At 40.4% G+C, this 19,917-nt stretch overlaps 1 protein-coding gene across 2 annotated transcripts in view; it reads left to right on the top strand.

Annotated features, from left to right (window-relative positions):
* ints8 (integrator complex subunit 8) overlaps nucleotides 1–19,917 on the top strand; it is a 91,664-nt gene that overhangs the window by 65,619 nt on the left and 6,128 nt on the right. For both annotated transcript variants that reach the window (XM_060823686.1, XM_060823687.1), the window contains 8 exons: nucleotides 9–42; nucleotides 4,178–4,237; nucleotides 4,358–4,419; nucleotides 4,781–4,899; nucleotides 8,946–9,049; nucleotides 10,232–10,282; nucleotides 12,165–12,238; nucleotides 16,011–16,075. In XM_060823686.1, coding sequence (XP_060679669.1) covers nucleotides 9–42; nucleotides 4,178–4,237; nucleotides 4,358–4,419; nucleotides 4,781–4,899; nucleotides 8,946–9,049; nucleotides 10,232–10,282; nucleotides 12,165–12,238; nucleotides 16,011–16,075 — 569 coding nt within the window. The remainder of the gene's footprint in view (nucleotides 1–8; nucleotides 43–4,177; nucleotides 4,238–4,357; nucleotides 4,420–4,780; nucleotides 4,900–8,945; nucleotides 9,050–10,231; nucleotides 10,283–12,164; nucleotides 12,239–16,010; nucleotides 16,076–19,917) is intronic.

A 19,917-nucleotide genomic window follows, 5' to 3' on the forward strand; every position in this document is an offset into this window, starting at 1 on the left:
TACTTTAGGAGTGAACTAGTTATGTTCATCAAGAGACTCAATGTATGTATCAAGGCTGTTCAAAAAATTAAACCAGATGTTGTTTGACCCAATTTCCACTTCTATATCATGCGATGTGAAGAAATTTGTTACTGTTACTGTTTCAGTGCATTCCATTTAGCCACAACACAGCTTTAGAGCCTTTATCTCTTCCTCTTATCCAGCCCCTGTATACTTGAAATGAACAAAAGATGGCTAAAGATTTATGGGAGTTATTGTTTCCACAACAGCATAATTGAATACTCAAATGGAAGCTGAGCAGTCCTATATTTCTCTTATGCACCATTCTGTATTTGATTACTAGGATTTTAGACATGCAGTGAAGCAAGTTGCTGTGGACTGGGCAAATCCAGCTGGGAATAATAGAGGAAATATATCCTTTTGAAAACAACAATTATCCCACAAACAAAAGAATGTAAGAAATAGGGGCAGGAATAAGCCATTCAGCACCTCAAACATACCTGCTGTTCAATGATACAATGATTAGATTCCCTATAGTGTGGGAACAATAGACAGTTGGTGCAGGAGTAGGCCATTCTGCCATTCGAGCCAGCACCACCATTCATTACGATCTTGGCTGATCATCCTCAATCAGTATCCTGTTCCTTCCTTATCCCCATAACCCTTGATTCCACCATCCTTAAGAGCTCTATCCAACTCTTTCTTGAAAATATCCAGAGACTTGGCCTCCACAGCCTCTGGGGCAGGGCATTCCATACACCCACCACTCTCTGGGTGAAGAAGTTTCTCCTCAACTCGTTCTAAGTGGCCTACCCCTTATTTTTAAACTTTGTCCTCTTTTCGGGACTCATCCATCAGCGGAAATATGCTTCCTGCTTCCAGAGTGTCCAATCCTTTAATAATCTTATACGTCTCAATCGGATCCCCCCTCAGCCTTCTAAACTCCAGTGTATACAAGCCCAGTCGCTCCAATCTTTCAGCGTAAGATAGTCCTGCCATTCCGGGAATTGACCTCGTGAACCTACGCTACACTCCCTCAATAATCAGAACGTCTTTCCTCAAATTTGGAGACCAAAACTGCGCACAATACTCCCAGGTGCAGTCTCGCCAGGGCCCTGTACAGCTGCAGAAGGACCTCTTTGCTTCTATACTCAATTCCTCTTGTTATGAAGGCCAGCATGCTATTAGCTTTCTTCACTACCTGCTGTACCTGCATGCTTGCTTTCATTGACTGATGTACAAGAACACCTAGATCTCGTTGTACTGCCTCTTTACCTAACTTGATTCCATTTAGGTAGTAATCTGCCTTCCTGTTCTTGCCACCAAAGTGGATAACCACACATTTATCCACATTAAACTGCATCTGCCATGCATCCATCCACTAGCCTGTCCAGGTCACCCTGTATTCTCCTAACATCCTCCTCACATTTTACTCTGCCATCCAGCTTTGTGTCATCAGCAAATTTGCTAATATTACTTTTATTACCTTCATCTATATCATTGATGTACATTGTAAAAAGCTGCGGTCCCAGCACTGATCCCTGTGGCGCACCACTGGTCACTGCCTGCCATTCCGAAAGGGAGCCGTTAATCACTACTCTTTGTTTCCTGTCAGCCAATCAATTTTCAGTCCGTGTAAGTGTTTTGCCCCTAATACCATGTGCCCTAATTTTGCTCACTAACCTCCAATGTGGGACTTTATCAAAGGCTTTCTGACAGTCCAGGTATACTACATCCACTGGATCTCCCTTGTCCATCTTCAGAGTTACATCCTCAAAAAATTCCAGAAGATTAGTCAAGCATGATTTGCCCTTAAATCCATGCTGACTCTGACCTATCCTGTTACTGCTATCCATATGTGTCGTAATTTCGTCCTGTATAATTGACTCCAGCATTTTTCCCACCACTGAGGTCAGACTAACTGGTCTATAATTCTCTGTTTTCTCTCTCCCTCCTTTCTTAAAAAGTGAGACAACGATAGCCACCCTCCAATCCGCAGGAACTGATCCTGAATCTATAGTACATTGGAAAATGATCACCAATGCATCCACGATTTCTAGAGCCACCTTCTTCAGTACCCTGGGATGCAGACCATCAGGTCCCGGGGACTTATCAGCCTTTATACCTAACAGTCTCTCCAACACCATTTCCTGCCTAATATAAATTCCCTTCAGTTCAGGTCCTTCAGCCACTATTACATCTGGAAGATTGCTCGTGTCTTTCCCAGTGAAGACAGATCTAAAGTATCAATTCAACTCTTCTGCCATTTCTTAGTTCCCTGTAATAAATTCACCTGTTTCTGTCTTCAAGGGCCCAATTTTAGTCTTAACCATTTATTTTTCTTTTCACATACCTAAAAAAGCCTTTACTATCCTCCTTTATATTTTTGGCCAGTATACATTCGTACCTTATTTTTTCTTTGTGTATTTCCTTTTTAGTTATCCTCTGTTCTTCTTTAAAAACTTCCCACTCTTCCGATTTCCCACTCCTCCGATTTCCCACTCATCTTTGCTATGTTATACTTTTTCCCTTTTGTCTTTATATGGTCCTTAACTTGCCTCATCAGCCACGGCCACCCCTGCCTCCCCTTAGAATCTTTCTTCCTTTTTGGAATGCACTGATCCTGCATCATCTGTATTATACCCAGAAATACCTGCCATTGTTGTTCCACTGCCATCCCTGCTTGGGTACTGCACCATTGAACTTTGGCCAGCTCGTCCCTCAGCTCCATAGTTCCCCTTATTCAACTGAAATATTGTCACTTCCGATTCTACCCTCTCCCTTTCAAACTGCAGATTAAAGCTTATTATATTGTGGTCACTACCTCCTAATGGCTCCTTTACTTTGAGGTCCCTGATCAAATCCGGTTAGTTGCACAACACCAGATCCAGAATTGCTTTCTCTCTGGTAGGCTCTAGCACAAGCTGTTCTAAGAATCCATCTCGGAGGCACTCCACAAACTCCCTTTCTTGGGGTCTAGTACCAACCTGATTCTCCCAGTCTACCTGCATGTTGAAATCCCCCATAACAACTGTAGTAATATCTTTGCGACAGGCTAATTTCAGCTCCTTATTCAACTTACACACTACATCCTGGCTACTGTTTGTGGGCCTGTAGATAACTCCCATTAGGGTCTTTCTACCCTTAGAATTTCTCAGCTATATCCATGCTGACTCTACATCCCCTGATTCTAGGTCCCCCCCACACAAGGGACTAAATATCATTCCTTACCAACAGGGCTACCCCACCCCCTCTGCCAGTCAGTCTGTCCTTACGTATAGCCTTGAATATTCATTTCCCAGGCCCTGTCCATTTGAAACCACGTCTCAGTTATCCCCACAACATTGCAACTGGCAATTTCCAAATGAGCCTCTAGCTCATCCACCTTATTTCTAATGCTTCGTGCATTCATATATAATATTTTTAATTTGTTACTCCCCTTACCCTTCTTATCAATCCCTGTTCCACTTGACCTTCTGGTCCTTTTTTGAGTTTTCTGCTCCACTGATTCCACTGAAACAGAACCTTCGGCCCAACAAATCCACACTGACCCTCTGAATAGTAACCCATCCAGACCCATTTCCCTCTGACTAAAGCACCTAACACTGCGGGCAATTTAGCATGGCCAATTCACCTGACCTACACATCTTTGGACTCTGGGAGGAAACCGGAGCACCCGGAGGAAACTCACGCAGACACGGGGAGAATGTGCAAACTCCACACAGGCTGGAATCAAACCTGGCTCCCTGGTGCTGTGAGGCAGCAGTGCTAACCACTGAGTCACCGTGCCGCTTCAGACTTCCATTTCTCCTTCATATCAGATCCTCATAAACCTCAACTATCAGACATATAGAATATAATTTGGAAACACGGATATTAATTTGGACTTTATTAACCATCAAATTCTTGCCTGACTTTGATGACAATTTCACTCTTGTTTTTCTTTAAATGTTCAGATACAAATTTTGTATACGTGCGGTTGTGTTATTTTTTTATTGCAATATAAATTGGGATGTATTTTCCTGTATTAATAAACGTAGTCAAGGCAAAAACAAAATGTGAAAATGTAGTTTCAGTTTTGCATTTAAAATATAAATTGTGATGTAACCCTTCCTTACAGAAACAATGGTAATTTTATCATGGAGAAATCATTAAAGCTTTTTGATTTGTTTTGTAGGATCCATTGGTTCTGACAACTTTAATCTCTCTTTTGGTAAAGTTACACAACATTGTTCGGGTATGTATTGCTTAATATTTAGAAAAGGTTATGCTTATGCTAGTACAGTGAATTAATTTCACAATATTGATTTGGGAATAGTTTCCAACACTTACTAAGCTGATGATCATTCTGTTTTAGGATGACATTGTAAATGATGTCACTGCAGAACATATGTCTATTTGGCCAACATCTGTCCCAAAGTAAGTCTGTGCTTTATAGCAATTTCACTCTTGTTTTTCTTTAAATATTCAGACACAAATTTTGTATACGTGCGGTTGTTATTTTATTACTGCAGTATAAATTGTCGCTCCCTTTGAAATTTGATATTCTTTTGATTGTGTCCTGAAGAATGCATGTCTGAAAACTTCACAACAGTGTTTCTGTTTTTTTTTAGCAATTCAAGTTCTGTACTGCCGAGTGACTATTTTAACTTCATTTCAATACCCAAGTGATTGTTTATATTAAACAAAACCAAAGTACTGGAGAAACTTAGGTCAAACAGCATTTGTGGCAAAAAAGAGAGTTTTTCTAATTTGCCTTTGTTTTGTCTCCATTTTTAAGCTTACAGTCAGTGGATGTTGAGGCTGTTGCTGTCACAATGAAAGAGCTGGTCAGTTATTCATTAAACATCAACTCCTGTAATCACTTCTGGTTAATTACCCAAGCAGATATTTACTTTGGTAAGTGCAAAAAGTATTAGTAGCTCAAATTATTTATTCAATTAATGTTTTTAAAATGTTCAATTTTCCATTCATTGTTATGTGCTCTGCTCAGAGGTAGGTCATTTGTTGGCTCATTCTGTGAATGGTTCTTATTGAATCGCTCTTGCAGTTCTTGTCTCTGGCAGCTTGACGTTACCATCCACTTTCAGGATTAATGCAAGGGCGCAGGTGTGTTATATGTACTTGATCCAGAAGGAATTAAACTTGTACTGTAGGCATTATTCTGAACTTAATGCTAGCCATTTGGTCACCTGATCTAACTGTGAAGACTTTAAAACTGATTACTTCTGATTTGCAATCACTGTTGTTCTTTACAAAATGTGGAAGACCGTTTTCGTTCCCACAGGCATAACATGGTGACGACCAGATAATTTGTTTTAATAATGATAGTGACCAAGGCAAACGCACCTTTTATTTGTAATAATTCCATTGGATCTTCTATACAGAGATGAAAGCTGATGTTTCAGTAGTGTCAGTCTAGATTTTGTTTGCATCTCGTGTTGAATCTGAATGTGTAACTTTCTGGCATGCTGATCAGAATTTCATCGAAAGCTGTGATGAACATGTTTTTGAATAGCCGACCTCTCAAGGTTCAGGCTTTGTTTTAATAGGAAAGTTCAGATCTGTGCGCTCTCTTTGCTGCTTCTCACCTTCATTGTTGGGATTTTTCAATACCATTCCTCCTAACCCTTAATTTTTTTTCATTTGTGGGATGAGGGTGTCGCTGGTTAGGTCAGCATTTATTGCTTTTCCCCAATCACTCAGAGCAATTAAGAGTCAACTACATTGCTGTGGGTCTAGAGTCACATATTGCCAGACCAATTAAGAATGGCAGTTTCCTTCCTTAAAGGACTATAGTGAGCCAGGAGGAATTTTTTTTCTGATAATTGACAGTAGATTCATGGTCATCCCATGGCGGCATTTAAACCCGGGTCCCCAGAACATTACTTTGGTCTTTGAATTAACAGAGCAATAATATCACAGGCCATCACCTCCCCTAATATATATCTCCCCATTGCCTGTTATCTACCATCCAAAACCATTACTCATTATCTAGTATTGTGCGATTGTTCTTGCATGTTCCATTTGTACCCAATTAAACTTGGTGAGTTCATGTCCAGGAATGACGTTTCCTTCCCTCATTCACACATTGTAATTTTTACTCTCCCATAAAGAAATTTCCTTAACCCCTTCATCTGTCATCTTGTTCTTCAGTGAAATTAATTGTCTTGTGTATGCTATGGAAACTAGCTGTTCTTTCCTTGACATCCTTGGTTACTTGTCCAGTTATCATGTTTTGGATGAATCTAACTTTGGAAATTAGAAGTCGTCATCTTCAGTTCACCCGCTGACCTTGCTCTCTTTCTAATAGTTCCGGCCGTATTTTTGAGAGCTCCATGACAATTTGCAGTTCTGGTGTCCTGTTTAACCTTAGAGAGCTTCAGAAGCCATACATATCCACTGTAAAATTGCTTACCTTCACAATATTGACTCACTTCAACACTGCTGCAATCCAAAACTACTGGTTTGAATTTTACACTTCTAGATTTTACTATTCTACTTTCTCTTGACATCCAGTCTTCCACATTCCATAACTTGCTACTTGTCCAAAATTTCTACCACGTGTATACTGTTGCCATTCTTTCTGGTGCCCAAAACATCAGATTCACCGCTCTCATAGAACATAGAACGTTACAGCACAGTACAGGCCCTTCGGCCCTTGATGTTGCATCGACCGGTGGAACCAATCTGAAGCCCATCTAACCTACACTATTCCGTTCTCGTCCATATGCCAATCTAATGACCATTTAAATGCTCTTAAAGGTGGTGAGTCTACTACTGTTGCATGGAGTGCATTCCACACCCCTACTACTCTGAGTAAAGAAACTACCTCTGACATCTGTCATATATCTATCACCCCTCAATTTAAAGCTATGTCCCCTCGTGCTGGCCATCGCCAACCGAGGACAAAGGCTCTCACTGTCCAACCTAACTCTCCGATTATCTTTATATGTCTCAATTAAGTTGCCTCTCAACCTTCTCTGTAACGTAAACAGCCTCAAGTCCCTCAACCTTTCCTCGTTAGACCTTCCCTTCATACCAGGCGACATCCTAGTAAATCTTCTCTGAACCCTTCCCAAAGCTTCCACATCTTTCCTATAATGCGGTGACCAGAACTGTATGCAGTACTCCAAATGTGGCTGCAACAGAGTTTTGTACAGCTGCAGCATGATCTCATGGTTCCAAAACTCAATCCCGCCAATAAAAGCTAACACACCGTATGCCTTTTTAACAACCCTATCACCTTGGGTGGCAACTTTCAAGAATCTATGTACCTGGACACCGAGATCTCTCTACTCATCTATACTACCAAGAATCTTATCATTAGCCAAAACTCTGCATTCCTGTTACTCCTTCCAAAGTGAATCACCTCACTTTTCTGCATTAACCTCCATTTGCCACCTCTCAGCCCAGCTCTGCAATTTATCTATAGCATCCTTCATCACTACTCACAACTCTACCAACCTTCGTATCATCCGCAAATTTACTAAAGCATCTTTCTGTGCCCTCATCCATGTCATATATATGCATGACAAAAAAACAGAGGACCCAAAACAGATCTTTGCAGTACCCCACTAGTAACTGAACTCCAGGATGAGTAGTTCCCATCAACCACCACCCTGTGTTCTCTTTCAGCTAGCCAGTGTCTGATCCAAACCGCTAAATCACCCTCAATCCAGTGCCTGTGTATTTTGTGCAATAGCCTACCATGGGGAACTTTATCAAACATCTTACTGAAATCCCTATACACCACATCAACTGCTTTATCCTTATCCACCTGTTTGGTCACCTTCTCAAAGGACTCAATAAGATTTGTGAGGCACGACCCACTCTTCACAAGACTGTGTTGACTATCCATAATCAACTTATTCCTCTGTAGATGATGATAAATCCAAGATGCCAACTGCACTTTTCTCCACCAATCTATGAAGACTTATCTAGCCATATATTCTCTCCCAAACGCTACACACCCCTTATAACATTTTCCCCATTTGAGTGACATATTATTGATAGAAGATTATTCAGCCTTTTCATTTATAACTAGTGCAACTTCTTTCCTAAGTGTCTCAATCTTTTTAAGAGCCTTTAATCAACGTGCCCTGTTTTCATTTTTTTGCTACCTTATGACCATTTTCTTTGCTCCCATTTGTGAAGCATCTTGGATTTTTTATATTAAATGCTATTAATTGCAAATTATGGTTTTGTAATAGAGGCACACTATGTATCTCGGATAATTCCTGATCTAAGATTGCCTGCAAGCAAAAAGGTAGATGGCCAGCTATTACAGATTTGACCATTTCTGTTGAGCTCTTGGCGATTAGTGGGTGCGAGTTATGTAACTGCTATCAGTGGTGTTGTTTGAATTTGCATTGATGTGTTAGGTTGATGAAAGTGATATGTCATTGTAACCATTTTATTCCCTGCGTAATACCATTTTCCTTGTCTTGGTTGAAGGATCGATAGGTTTTCAGCGGGTAAACCGCTGTTAAAATAATCTTTTGAAGGTCAGGCTTTCATCTGATAAAAAGCTGACACTTGATCAATTGATCTATTTTCAAGGCTGATAGTGCAGCATAGTCTTAATGGAGTGCTGTACTGTTACAACTACTGTTTTGGCCTGTATCTCTTCACAGGTGGGTATAAAATATCCCTTATTATTTCAAAGAAGGGTAGGTGATTTATCTCTGATTTCCTGGTCCTGTTTACCTTTTAGTCAACCAAATTTTGATAATTGTTAGCGATACCATCAGATTCTGGTTGCATCTAGGTGAATGAAATTTCATTTTTCAGTACTTGAAATGTTAGGTATGAACACTTAAAATGATTCTTAAAATAATCTTGAAAGAATTATTTTATGTGCTTTTCATTGGAGTGATTTAAATGTCAATCGAACTGGCCGCAACCTTTCATTTTGTATTTTTATTTTCTGATTTCTTTTCCAGCCACCAATCAATTTTCAGCAGCTCTGCATTTTTACCTACAAGCTGGTGCCATCTGTTCAGATTTTTTTAATAAAGCCGTCCCTTCTGATGTGTACACAGATATGGTAAGATGAATCAAGAAAGGAACCAGCTTGAAATGCTTTTGTTTTATTATGTTTCACTTGGGCAGCCACAAAACATTTAAGTTTTAAATGAGTGGCTATTGACAGTTCCTCAATGATCTACAAAGCTTTTGCTGACTGTAGCAGAATTATGTCGTCATAGAATTTTGAATGGCACAGGAGGAGATATTCAGAACGTTGTCTGTTTGCCAGCTCTCTGCAAAAGCAACTCACCTCATTTCAAGGCTCTGCCTTTACCATGTAGCCATGCAATTTTTTTTCACTTCAGTTAATATCCAATTCTCCAGTGTGGGACTCCATTGAATCTGCTCCATCACAATCTCTCGCAGTGCATTCCAGATTCTAATCACTCACTGTGCATAAACATTTTTGCTGATACTACTGTAAATTCTTCTGCTCATCACCTTGAGTCAGTATCCTAGTCAACTCCATGTTTAATACTTTACAATGGTGAAAAAGAATTCTTAACTTTGGTAGTCTCAAGACAGCAACCTAGTTCACAGTTAACACCGTGACAATGATTCTCAAATTGTTTGTTACTGAACTGCAGTTTCACTTCTCTCTCGCTAAGATTTCTGGTGGATGAAAAGTGTCAAATGGTTTGTAATAAGTCAGGTTAACCTTTTTTTAATTTGTCCTTTTGGTGTGATAGATGCTAGCAAATTCACACTTGTTAATCTTTCATTCCCATGGCCAGACAAATGCATTCACAACATATTGTTACTTGGCATTGACCTTCAACCTCCTGTCAGCTGACAAAAGTCCATAGTGTTTTCATTAATGGCAAAATAACTTGGGGAAAATCATAGTGCTCTGCAAATTAGATTATTTGGCCAATGTTGCAGCTGCATATGACTGAAAAGCAGCTGATTATTTGTGATGAAGGGCTTATGCTCGAAACGTCGAATTCTGTATTCCTGAGATGCTGCCTGACCTGCTGTGCTTTGACCAGCAACACATTTGCAGCTGTGATCTCCAGCATCTGCAGACCTCATTTTTTACTCGATTATTTGTGATTGCAAAGCTACACCCTTGCCTCTTGCTGGAGGGAAGAGTATAAATAATATCATCACCCCTAGTACTGAAATTGCCCAACAGCATAACCACACAGCTCATTAATTCATTTTTATCTAACTTTATATTTTTGCATTGGTGTTTTCTAAGGTGCTGAAGAGAATGATCAAATGCTGTTCTATGTTAAATTGCCACACCCAAGTAAGTAAATGTACTTATTTAATGTTTGAATTTTTTAAACTCTAATATCACTAGTAAATTCTTCTACATTTGTCAGCCAAATATGTACTTTTTTATTGTGAATGGAATGTACCCTCAGGACTGAATTTATAATTTAGTCTGTTTGTGCAATGATATCCAGCTTCTCACCTGTTGGGTGTACATCCTGATTACATCCCAAGACCACCTTGGTTTTAAGAAGGCAGTTCACCAGTCATTGAACAGTTCCTGAGAAACCACCTTGGACTCAAACGTTAACTCTGTTATGGAAGGAAATCTGTCATGCCTACCTGCTCTGGCCTACATGGGACTCCAGACCATGGTTGACTCTTAACTGCCCTCTGGTAAATCAGGGATGGGCAATAAAGTGGCCTACAGAGATGCCCACATACTATGAGTGAATTTTAAGAAAATTAACATCCAAGGACTGCAGTGGTTCAAGAAGGCAGTCCACCAGTCACTGAACAGTTCCGAAGAAGCCACCTAGGATTCAAAACCTTCGCTGTGTTCCTTTCTCCACAGTTACTATAAGACCTGCTAAGCTGCTTCAGCAATTTGTTTTTCTCATTTATTTCTCACCCATGCTTATCCTGAGATGGCAGCAGTTGGTATCTTCTTAACCCACTATAGTTAATGTGCTGAAAGTGTTTTCAGAGTACTGTTCTTTTTAATAGTTTAATATCACTGAATGTATTGTTAAACCACTTCAGAAAACAATTAATGGATCATGTCCAGTGGGGGAACGACTGGAGTCAGAGGGGTCAGATCAGGAAGGGAGAGAATGTTTTCCTTCTCTAATTGACATTGTTGAACCAGTTGAGATTTTACAACAAAATGTTGAATTTGTGATCACTTGTTTCAGTTTTTTAAAGTTTCAACTATGATTTGAGTGGAGTTCTTATTTGAGGTTACATTCTCTGGATTTTTAGGCCAGGTCTGTGGCTCATTGGTCCAGCAACATAGCGAAGGAATGAGAGGTTTTGGGCTGTGCTTTCATTTTCACTAGATTCTGTTTATAATTGCTTGACTCAAGCTGATCAGTTGTTAGAAGACATAATTTACATTTTGTCATTTTTGTGTATGATTCCAGCCATATTCCAAAAGGGAAAAGGGTAAAATAAGGGGTTAACAGTCCCCTACAGCATGTCATCAGAAAGAAAAATTCAGGGAGTAAATATATCAATAAAAGCAATTGCTTTTATTTATATAGTGTCTTTAACAGAGTCAATTGTCCCAGGATGCTTCGCAGAAGAGTTATTGAATAAAATTTGATGCCAAGCCATATAAGGACACATTAGGACAAATGACTAAATGTTTGGACCTAGAGGTCATTTTGAAGGAGGTTTAAAATAAGAGAGATTTAAGGTGAGAATTGTCGAAGTCTTGGCTTTGTTAGTTGAAGGGACATCCGACAGTTGAATGGTTAAAATTTGGGATGCTGATGTCGTCAAATCAGAGGAGTGCAATACCTGAGCAAATTGTAAACTTGCAGGGGATTACAAGCATCAAAAGGGAAGGGTGATCCCAAAAGCATTTGAAACCATGAGGAGAATCTTTAAGATTGAGAGGTTGTTTAACTGGAGTTTAGCTTAATGAGCACTGGTGGCTGAAAGGGCATTGCTGCAAGTTAACATCTGGTGGCAGAGTTTTTTGGATGACCTCAAGTTTGTGGAGACTGGATTGGAAGAGAATGTGGGAAGCCAACCAGGAGTCACTATTTGAAATAGACAAACCTCGAGATCACAAAGGCATAAATAAGAGTGTCAGCAACAAATAAGTTGAGCAGGGATGGAGTTGGAAAAAGCCTCATTGATATTTCAGTTTAGATCTCAACATATTTAAGCTGTTTTTTTTCTTTCCATAGGTGGCAATTTTATGTCAGTTTCTCAGAGAGGTGGATTATATGACTGCTTTCAAAGCTTTACAGGAACAAAACAGGTATAATGGCCCCAAATTCATTATATTCTTAATACCTGTGATCAATAGACCAATTAATACTGATGGGCTAATGTTCAGTAAAATATTTTGACGATAAGGTTACGTTGCCTTTTTTGTTGCTCTCGATCAAAAATATTTTCCTTTTATACCTCCCTGAATGGTACCTCATGTTAGGTTATAGTTTGACTGGCTTTATTAGCACTTTTTTTATCCTATATGGTTTTCACATATACACAAAGCCATTCTGCACATCATTCCACGTACAAGGAGGGTGACAAATGTTGGATCTTACCTGGAGTTCCCAGCAGCCCCGAAAGCTTACCAGATGCAGATGAAACATGCAAGTCTCTGTAGTGAATCGTCTACAAAGCTAAGCAGCCATATTTAGTAAGGAAAGAAATGGGAATAAGGGTTGATTCAAGACCACCTTGCAGAAGTGACTCCCGCTTTTGAAGTGCATAGCTAATCTGATTTTACATGCTGTCTCTTGACACTAAAGCATTTGACAGTTTCATGCTTTCCAAGGCAAATGTGAGGAAGACAGTAAAGCAGTGTACCAACAAGTATCGATCAATGTTTGCTATCAGCTCATAACAACAAGAATCTTGATGATATCAAAATTGGACTCGACCACATCAACACTAAAGTCACGCTTTGAATCCCACATTTGAGGACGTACTTGTAGACAGGAGTGAGCCAAGGACAGCACAGTGCAAGGCATACCTTCATGAGACTGATATTCTGCCAGTGCTTTGATCTTCTACGAATACCTGCCATAGAGTCAGAGAATCGTAGAATTTTACAGTGCAGAAGGAGGCAATTCATCCATTGTGTATGTGTATCAGCTCCTGAAAGAGCCAGTTAATCACATTCCTCAGCCCTATCTTTATAGCCCTCCAAGTTCATCACACTCAAATATATATCTGCAGTGATATATATCTAAATGTAAATCTAAATTATATATAAAGTTCTCTTTTGAAATCTCATATGGAATTCACGTCTACTACTCTCCCAGACAATGCATTCTAAATCCTAACAACTCTGAGTAAATAAATTTCTCCTCATCTCACTCCTAGCTCTTGTTGATCATCTTCAAATTGTTATCCCCTAATTACTGACGTACCAGGTGTGGAACCGGAATATCCTCCTTTACTCTGTCAAAATTGTTCACAATTTTGATCAGCTCAATAAGGTCATCTCTTATTCTCCTTGGAGCAGAGAAGATTAAGCCCAATTTCCGTAATCTTTCCTTTCACATAAAAATTCTCATTCCTAGTATCAGTCTCATAAATCTCCTTTGCATTCTCTTCAAAGCTTCAATATCCTTCCTTAAATATGGTACCCAGAACTGAACACAGTACTCCAAATGTAGTCAGACCAATGACTTCTAGAGGTGTAGCACCACTTCATTGCTTTTATATGCTATGCCTCTATTTATAAACACAAGGATACTATAAGCTGCCATAACAAGGGTTTCAACTTGCCTGGCCACCTTCAGAGAATTGTGCTCATCAAACCTGAGAGTTCACTGCTCCTGTACTCCCCTCAAATTTGTCCCATTGAGCCTGTATGAGTTTTATGCAGAATTCTGATTCCTTGAGTTCAAAAAGGCCGTTGAATTCCTTGCAACAAGAGATCATCTGGGAAGGATGCAAAACCAGCTGAGCTACTTGAGTATAAATGAGCCCATCTGTTGCCATACCTCGCAACTACCACCTTTTCTGCTGGAGAAAGACTGTGTCCCATCAGATATGTATGACGCAAACATTCTCATGTTATAATAATATAAAGACAATTAAGACCACTGCCACAATCATTTCTTATCACTGGAACAGGTTTTTGCCAGAATCATTCAAACATGGCCTGATTGACTAGCCAACAAAATATACCCGGAGACAAAATGTGGTTTCAGCACTGGCAGATCCATTGTAGACATGATCTTCTCCCTAGTCATCAAGAAAAGTGCAGAGAACAGCAAACGCCACTCTAACTTGTTTTCACGCACTTCAGCTCCACCTCTGACAGTCTTAAGATCAAGAATGTGTTGAAAGAGGGATGTGTCTTAACCAATCCACTCGTAATTTGCCAACCTATGCTTTCCCTATCACTATGGAAGGATGCAATCAGATGGGAAAGCCTTGACCTATCAAAACTGAAAGTGCAGCATATCCTAATCTGAGAAATGCTCTATGTTGTTGATTCATACTAGTTGCCAGACAAGACAGACTCCACAGGCTTATTGATTGACTGTCCTATGCCTGTATAATGTTCTCTATCACCACCAGAATCAAGAAAACTGAGGTTAAGTGATAGTATGTAGTATCTCTCTCTGTGATCAGACATGACAGCACACCACTAGACTCAGATCCACTGATGGAAAACCTGTCCCTTAATGAGGAGCTCAACACATGCATTGAAAAGGCAATCCCCAATTTTTGCTGTATAGCAAAACTGGCAAAAATAAACAACAAATCCAATTCCTCAGCATAGTTCTCTGTATCAGTGAAGCCTGGAAAACCTACACTTAGTGTGAAAAATGATTCAGTAACCTCTATCTATGTCGTACCTCAATATCTCATGGTAAGACGTCACTATTAAAGCAATTCCCTGTAAGGTAAACCTATTAAGCGTGCTCATGCTAATCAAGCAAAGAAAGTTTCACTGACTTTGGCATGTGTAGAATATGGCCACATCCTCAAGAAAATGCTATTCAGCAAGGTAGCCTGTGGCAAGAAACCTAGAGGGCACCCAAGCTCTGATTCAGATGTTGTCAAAAGCCCTCCACATCAGTCCTGGCAAGTAGAGCATCCTAACCACTGATATAAATGGTGATGACATACATGGCAGGGTGACAGCATGTGGTTTCAGAAGCTTAGAAGCAGAAGCTAGCCTTGTAAATAAGGTGTTAGCAGCACTCGCGACCAACATTCCCTTTTCAGATTCAGTTTATTCAGCCTTTAAATGGAATGCAGCAGATGACCTCAGCTGACTTCACCAACCTCTGAGGCTGCGTTCCTATCATCTCTTGCCGAAGAAATGATCCCAAAACTATGGATTGGCAACAGGAAATAAACAAACAGCAATCTGGTGTGTGAATCTTGACTAATTTCCACCTTCCTAAAGTGAGGGTCCTACCACTTCATGTGGAGATTGGCAATCTTGGTATAGACTATAAATGAGAGTCTGGTATTTCCTTCGAGGTAACCTAACTTGTTTTGGAACACTTTTCAGTATTTGCTGAATTGTTAGTAGGGGGAAAAAACTGTCATTTTCCATCTATCACCATAATGGAGCTCTTGTAGTTTCCTTGACTGATTGTAAGCCATTAGGGTAGAATTCAGTGCATAATAGTTTCTATGAACTTCATTTGAACTTGATTTTTTAATAAATTTTTTTGTATTTGTCAACTAAGCTTGTTGCTGAAAATGTGTTGCTGGAAAAGCGCAGCAGGTCAGGCAGCATCCAAGGAGCAGGAAAATCGACATTTCGGGCATGAGCCCTTCCTCAGGAAAGGCTGAAGAAGGCTTCTTCCTGAAGAAGGGCTCATGCCCGAAACGTCGATTCTCCTGCTCCTTGGGTGCTGCCTGACCTGCTGCGCTTTCCCAGCAACACATTTTCAGCTCTGATCTCCAGCATCTGCAGTCCTCACTTTCTCCAACTAAGCTGGTTGAACAATATGTGGACAGCAGGATAATTTAAGTGAAAAAAACCCACTAATAGAAATTAAACTTCAATGCAAAGCATATATCATTCATAGCTTTTTTTATTTCAGCCATGATGCAATGGACTCTTACTATGACTACATCTGGGACATCACTATCTTGGAATATTTGACACGTATCCTTTTTGTAGTATTATTTTCCTGAGATCATTACTCTTTATGTAACCAAACAGGATAGTTATCGTTTGGAAAAATTGCTTAGAATCCAAATTAGCCAAATATAAGTATCTGCAATCAATCACATTTATTTCTTTTATCATACATAGTGCACTGTGAGTACACACCACCATTTAGTGCAGATGCTGATCCTATGCTCTGAATAGGTGCAGTGGGGAAGAGAGTGGAAAGAAGTGCTTAATTGTTCTAAATGGAGTGTTTAGTTGCTGTGTTTATCCTTGCAAATTTTGTAAAATATTCAATTCAGTTTTGTTCATCTAGATTTTCTAAATTAATTTAGTGGGCATTGTTGGCTTGGCCAGCATTTATTTCCCATTCCTAATTGTCTGAGAGAAAGTGGAGATGAGTTGACTTCTTCAACTGCTGCAATCTTTCAGGTGTAGGTACATCCATAGTGCTGGAAGGGGTGGGTGCATTGTTCAAAAGCAGTTGGTTGGAATGGGATTTCAGCATTTTGACCAAGTAACACTAAAAGAACAGTGATATGGTTCTAATTAGGATCATGGAAAAGAAGTGAACTTGCAATTCGTTGTGTTTCCACGCTTTCCCATCTCTTGTTTTTCTGCGTGGTAGAGGTCGTGAGCTTTGAAAATTGCTGCTGAAGGAGCTGTGAGTTGGTACTCACTGTTTACCTCATGCATTGGTAATAGAGTGAAGTTGAAGATGAAGTGGACAGTATTCAATCACATTACTGACTTGTTCCTTTTAGATGGTGCTGAAACTCATTTCCTGTGGATGTACCTACATTTTACAGACTGCAATAGTTTGAGAAGGCAACTCATCACTGCCATTTCATTGACAATTAGGGATGGGCCAACAAACACTGGCCTTCCCAATGATATCAACATCTATGGAAGAATAGGCCAGGGTGGCACAGTGGCTCAATGGTTAGCACTGCTACCTCTCAGCGCCAGGAAGCCTTCAGAAATGAGTTAACGAGAATCCAGAGAAAGTATATTCCTGGCAGGGTGAAAGGAAAGGTTGGTAGATATAGGGAATGCTGGATGACTAAAGAAATTAACGGTTGGTTAAGAAAAAGAAGGAAGCATATGTAAGGTATAGACAGGATAGATTGAGTGAATCCTTAGAGTATAAAGGCAGTACGAGTATACTTAAGAGGGAAATCAGGAGGGCAAAAAGGGGACATGAGATAGCTTTGACAAATATAATTAAGGAGAATCCAAAGAGTTTTTGCAAATATATTAAGGACAAAAAGGTAACTAGGGAGAGAATAGGGCCCCTCAAAGATCAGCAAGGCGGCCTTTGTGTGGAGCCACAGAAAATGGGGATGATACTACATGAGTGTTTTGCATCAGTATTTTCTGTGGAAAAGGATATGGAAGATATAGACTGTAGGGAAATAGATGGTGACATCTTGCAAACTGTCCAGATTACAGAGGAGGAAGTGTTGGATGTCTTGAAGTGGGTAAAGGTGGATAAATCCCCAGGATCTGATCAGGTGTACTCTAGAACTCTGTGGGAAGCTAGAGAGTGATTGCTAGGCCTCGTACTGAGATATTTGTATCATCGATAGTCACAGGTGAGGTGCCGGAAGACTGGGGGTTGACTAACGTGGTGCCACTGTTTAAGAAGGGTGGTAAGGACAAGCCAGGGAACTATAGACCGGTGAGCCTAACCTTGGTGGTGGGCAAGTTGAGGGACAGGATGTATTTGGAAAGGCAAGGACTTATTAGGGATAGTCAACATGGCTTTATGGCGTTCGACAAGGTTCCCCACGGGAGACTGATTAGCAAGGTTAGATCTCACGGAATACAGGGAGAACTAGCCATTTGGATGCAGAACTAGCTCAAAGGTAGAAGACAGTGGGTGGTAGTGGAGGGTTGTTTTTCAAACTGGAGGCCTGTGACCAATGGAGTGCCACAAGGATCGGTGCTGGGTCCTCTACTTTTTGTCATTTACATCAATGATTTGGATGCGAGCATAAGAGTTACAATTAGTAAGTTTGCAGATGACACCAAAATTGGAGATGGAGTGGACTACAAATAGGGTTACCTCAGATAACATCGGGATCTGGACCAGATGGGCCAATGGGCTGAGAAGTGGCAGATGGAGTTTAATTCAGATAAGTGCGAGGTGCTGCATTTTGGGAAAGCAAATCTTAGCAGGACCCATACACTTAATGGTGAGGTCCTAGCGAGTGTTGCTGAATGAAGAGACCGTGGAATGCAGGTTCATAGCTCCTTGAAAGTGGAGTCACAGTTTGATAGGATAATGAAGAAGGCGTTTGGTATGCTTTCCTTTATTGGTCAGAGTATTGAGTACTGGAGTTGAAGGTCATGTTGCGGCTATACAGGACATTGGTTAGGCCACTGTTGGAATATTGCGTGCAATTCTGGTCTCCTTCAAAAGATGTTGTAAAACTTGAAAGAGTTCAGAAAAGATTTACAAGGATGTTGCCAGGTTTGGAGGATTGAGCTACAGGGAGAGGCTGAACAGGCTGGGGCTGTTTTCCCTGGAGTATTGGAGGCTGTGAGGGGTGACCTTATAGAGGTTTACAAAATTGAGAGACATGGATAGGATAAATAGGCAAAGTCTTTTCCCTGGGGTCCAGAACTAGAAGGCATAGGTTTAGGGTGAGAGGGGAAAGATATAAAAGAGACCAACGGGGCAACTTTTTCACACAGTGTGGCACGTGTATGGAATGACCTGCCAGATGAAGAGGTGGAGGCTGGTACAATTGCTGGTACAAGAGGAATTTGAATGGGTGTATGAATAGGAAGGGTTTGGAGGTGCTGGCAGGTGGGACTAGATTGGGTTGGGATATCTGGTCAGCATGGACGGGTTGAACCGAAGGGTCTGTTTCCGTGCTGTACGTCTCTATGACTCTAAGACAGTGGTGCTGTGGGTGGTACAATATTTCACTCCTGGCCTAGTTTCATCACTGGCTACAAGTGAATGAGGATGGGAGGGCTGGCAGCAAGAGTGGCTCAGAGCAAGTTGTGTAGTACCTTTTGAATAAACCCCCCATTCCTCCCAGCTGCCTGCAAGAAAACCACACATTTGTTTGTCATGACTCCCACATGGTAAGACCCAATGCTGGATGAGTGCCAACAGCAGAGCAATTGGGCTTGAGGTAGATATTAATTGCCCATTTGGAACCTCAGTAGCCCTTCCCATAATGGACTTGGTTAGGTGGAGACCGGAAGACAATGAGGTCCTCTTCTATCTGATTAAAACACCCTCACCATCAATCTTGCCATGGATGTCATTAAATTCCAGTTCAATTAATATTAAGTATCAATTAGGTACTAATACATTGTTGGAAATATTGAACCTTGCATTATGCATGTTATCTGAGAAGCTTGTTTCTCTCTCTCTTCTGGAACATCAGAGGGTTTCATTTTTATGTGACACTTAAAATAGGATGCTGTCTTGGATGGGGTATTAAACTGAAGCCCCATCTAGCCTGTTAAGATAACATAAAGATCATTTGAGGTCATTTCAAAGAAATGCTGATGAATTCTCCTGTGTTCTAACTAATACTTGACCCCTCACCAACTTCTTATTTGGTCGTGATATTTTGGCATCACTGGCTAGGCGATTGTCAAAAGTTTGAGTCAACATTGCTGTGGCTCTGGAATCTCACAGATCTCACCAGGTAAGTTTGCAGATTGCCTTCTCTAAAGAACCTAAGTAAGCCAGAAGCGATTTTTAAAAATGAATTAAAATTTGACCATCTGCCCTTCTAGGATTTGCACTCCTGTCCCCAGAACATTAGTCTGGAGTTCTAATTAATGAATTACTAATCCAGTGACATTAT

This window comes from Hemiscyllium ocellatum, chromosome 4 (genome assembly GCF_020745735.1).
Source record: "Hemiscyllium ocellatum isolate sHemOce1 chromosome 4, sHemOce1.pat.X.cur, whole genome shotgun sequence".
Taxonomy (NCBI): Eukaryota; Metazoa; Chordata; class Chondrichthyes; order Orectolobiformes; family Hemiscylliidae; genus Hemiscyllium; species Hemiscyllium ocellatum.